Source organism: Rutidosis leptorrhynchoides, unplaced genomic scaffold, assembly GCF_046630445.1.
Source record: "Rutidosis leptorrhynchoides isolate AG116_Rl617_1_P2 unplaced genomic scaffold, CSIRO_AGI_Rlap_v1 contig338, whole genome shotgun sequence".
NCBI lineage: Eukaryota > Viridiplantae > Streptophyta > Magnoliopsida > Asterales > Asteraceae > Rutidosis > Rutidosis leptorrhynchoides.
This window is the reverse complement of record NW_027266577.1, coordinates 51316-52903: the sequence shown is the minus strand read 5'-3', so window position 1 is coordinate 52903 and position 1588 is coordinate 51316. Positions and strand designations below refer to the sequence as shown.

Here is a 1588-nt window from a genome sequence, read left to right as displayed (position 1 = left end):
TTTTAATCCCATCCCGAATGAAAATATTCATAACTGATTTTTCCCGTTACTAATATTCTTTTAACGACCGGTGTTACTTATGACTATTAATAACGGATTAGGTAACGAATAATTTCCGTCCTTAATAAGTTTTAAGGACCGGAAACAAAATATTAGTAACGGGTTTTCTGGTCCCTTATGAGCCTTTTCCCTGTAGTGATATAAGTATACATTGAATAACTTAAAAAAATTTATGATCCAAGGTAAAAACTCGAGCGATATTTTACATTATCAACAAGTATTTTGTTGAAAAATACAATAAAAATATCCATCAAGAAATGTCGAAAATGACTTATATACTATATTAATCATTGGCAGTGTGTATTATTTACGTGTACTCGTGAGGTACCGATTCTTTCTTACATCATTGTTTTACTTCACATCTCTACACTCACTGTGCCCAATATCTTGTGGTTGCCAAGGAGACAAATCAATGGAAAACACCTTAATGCACCAATAATAATAATGAAATTTTTTTAATATTTAAATTTCCAGCTGGCAATAGCACGTGACGTCATCTCCCCTCACTGCCTATAAATATCAGCTTATTTTGCCACCTCTATCGCACAAAATCGTCTTCTCTTCTTCTCTGCTAGCTCGCTACTTGTAATTAATTATATATTTCTCTTCGATTATATTTTTAACCTTACCTATAATGGCTTCAATGTCTTCCCACGGCTCAAGTTCATGGACTGCTATGCAGAACAAGGAATTTGAGAGGGCTCTTGCTAAATTTGATAGGGACTCTCCCGACCGTTGGCACAATGTTGCCAAGGCTGTCAACGGCAAGACAGCCGACGAAGTGAAGAAGCACTATGAGCTCCTGGTCGAAGATGTCAAGATTATCGAATCCGGCGGTGTGCCCTATCCAAAGTATAGGACTATTACTTAAAAGGTAATTAACACTAATAATCAATACATAATAATATATATTAATTTAATTGTTAAAATTTGCATGCATTATAAATTATGCATGCAGTACTCTTTCTGCTAATACCTCACATCGAACAAGGAAAAACGTTACGACTACGAAATAGGCCTAAATGAATCATGATCGTGTTCTTCTCCCTTTTATGGACTTGATCGACAAAAAGACTTAACTTTTTTCCATTTCTACATGTATCAAATCATAAAAAGTACGTACGATCCTTCCATCTCACAATATATTATATTTTTTATTCATCCAAATATATATTTATCTAATCAATAATTTTCAATATATATACATAGTTAATACATAAGAAATATAAAATATGATGTTTTGAGAGATGGAGGAGGTAGTATTTATCATCTTTTAGAGGCTACGTATAGGAAAATGGAGGGTAATATGGTGATATCGCTCCTCTCTCCCCACTCTCTAAACTTTAGAGGAATATTGTAACAATATTTTCCTGTTTTTATCTGAATTTTTTGGGACAGATTTATTCAGATGTAAAAACAAAATCATTTCGAGCGAAATTATTAGAATATATACCCTGGCTAGGAACAAGGTCCCATATTAACATAGTTTGAATCATGTACGCAAATGAGAAATTCTTCGACTAGAGAA

At 33.3% G+C, this 1588-nt stretch overlaps 1 protein-coding gene across 1 annotated transcript; it reads left to right on the top strand.

Moving 5' to 3' along the window:
• Nucleotides 1-694: 694 nt before the first annotated feature.
• Nucleotides 695-931, top strand: LOC139883002 (protein RADIALIS-like 2). The gene has a single exon (XM_071867237.1). It carries the CDS (start codon nucleotides 695-697, stop codon nucleotides 929-931), a length of 237 nt encoding a protein of 78 aa, XP_071723338.1.
• The last annotated feature ends 657 nt before the right edge of the window (nucleotides 932-1588 follow it).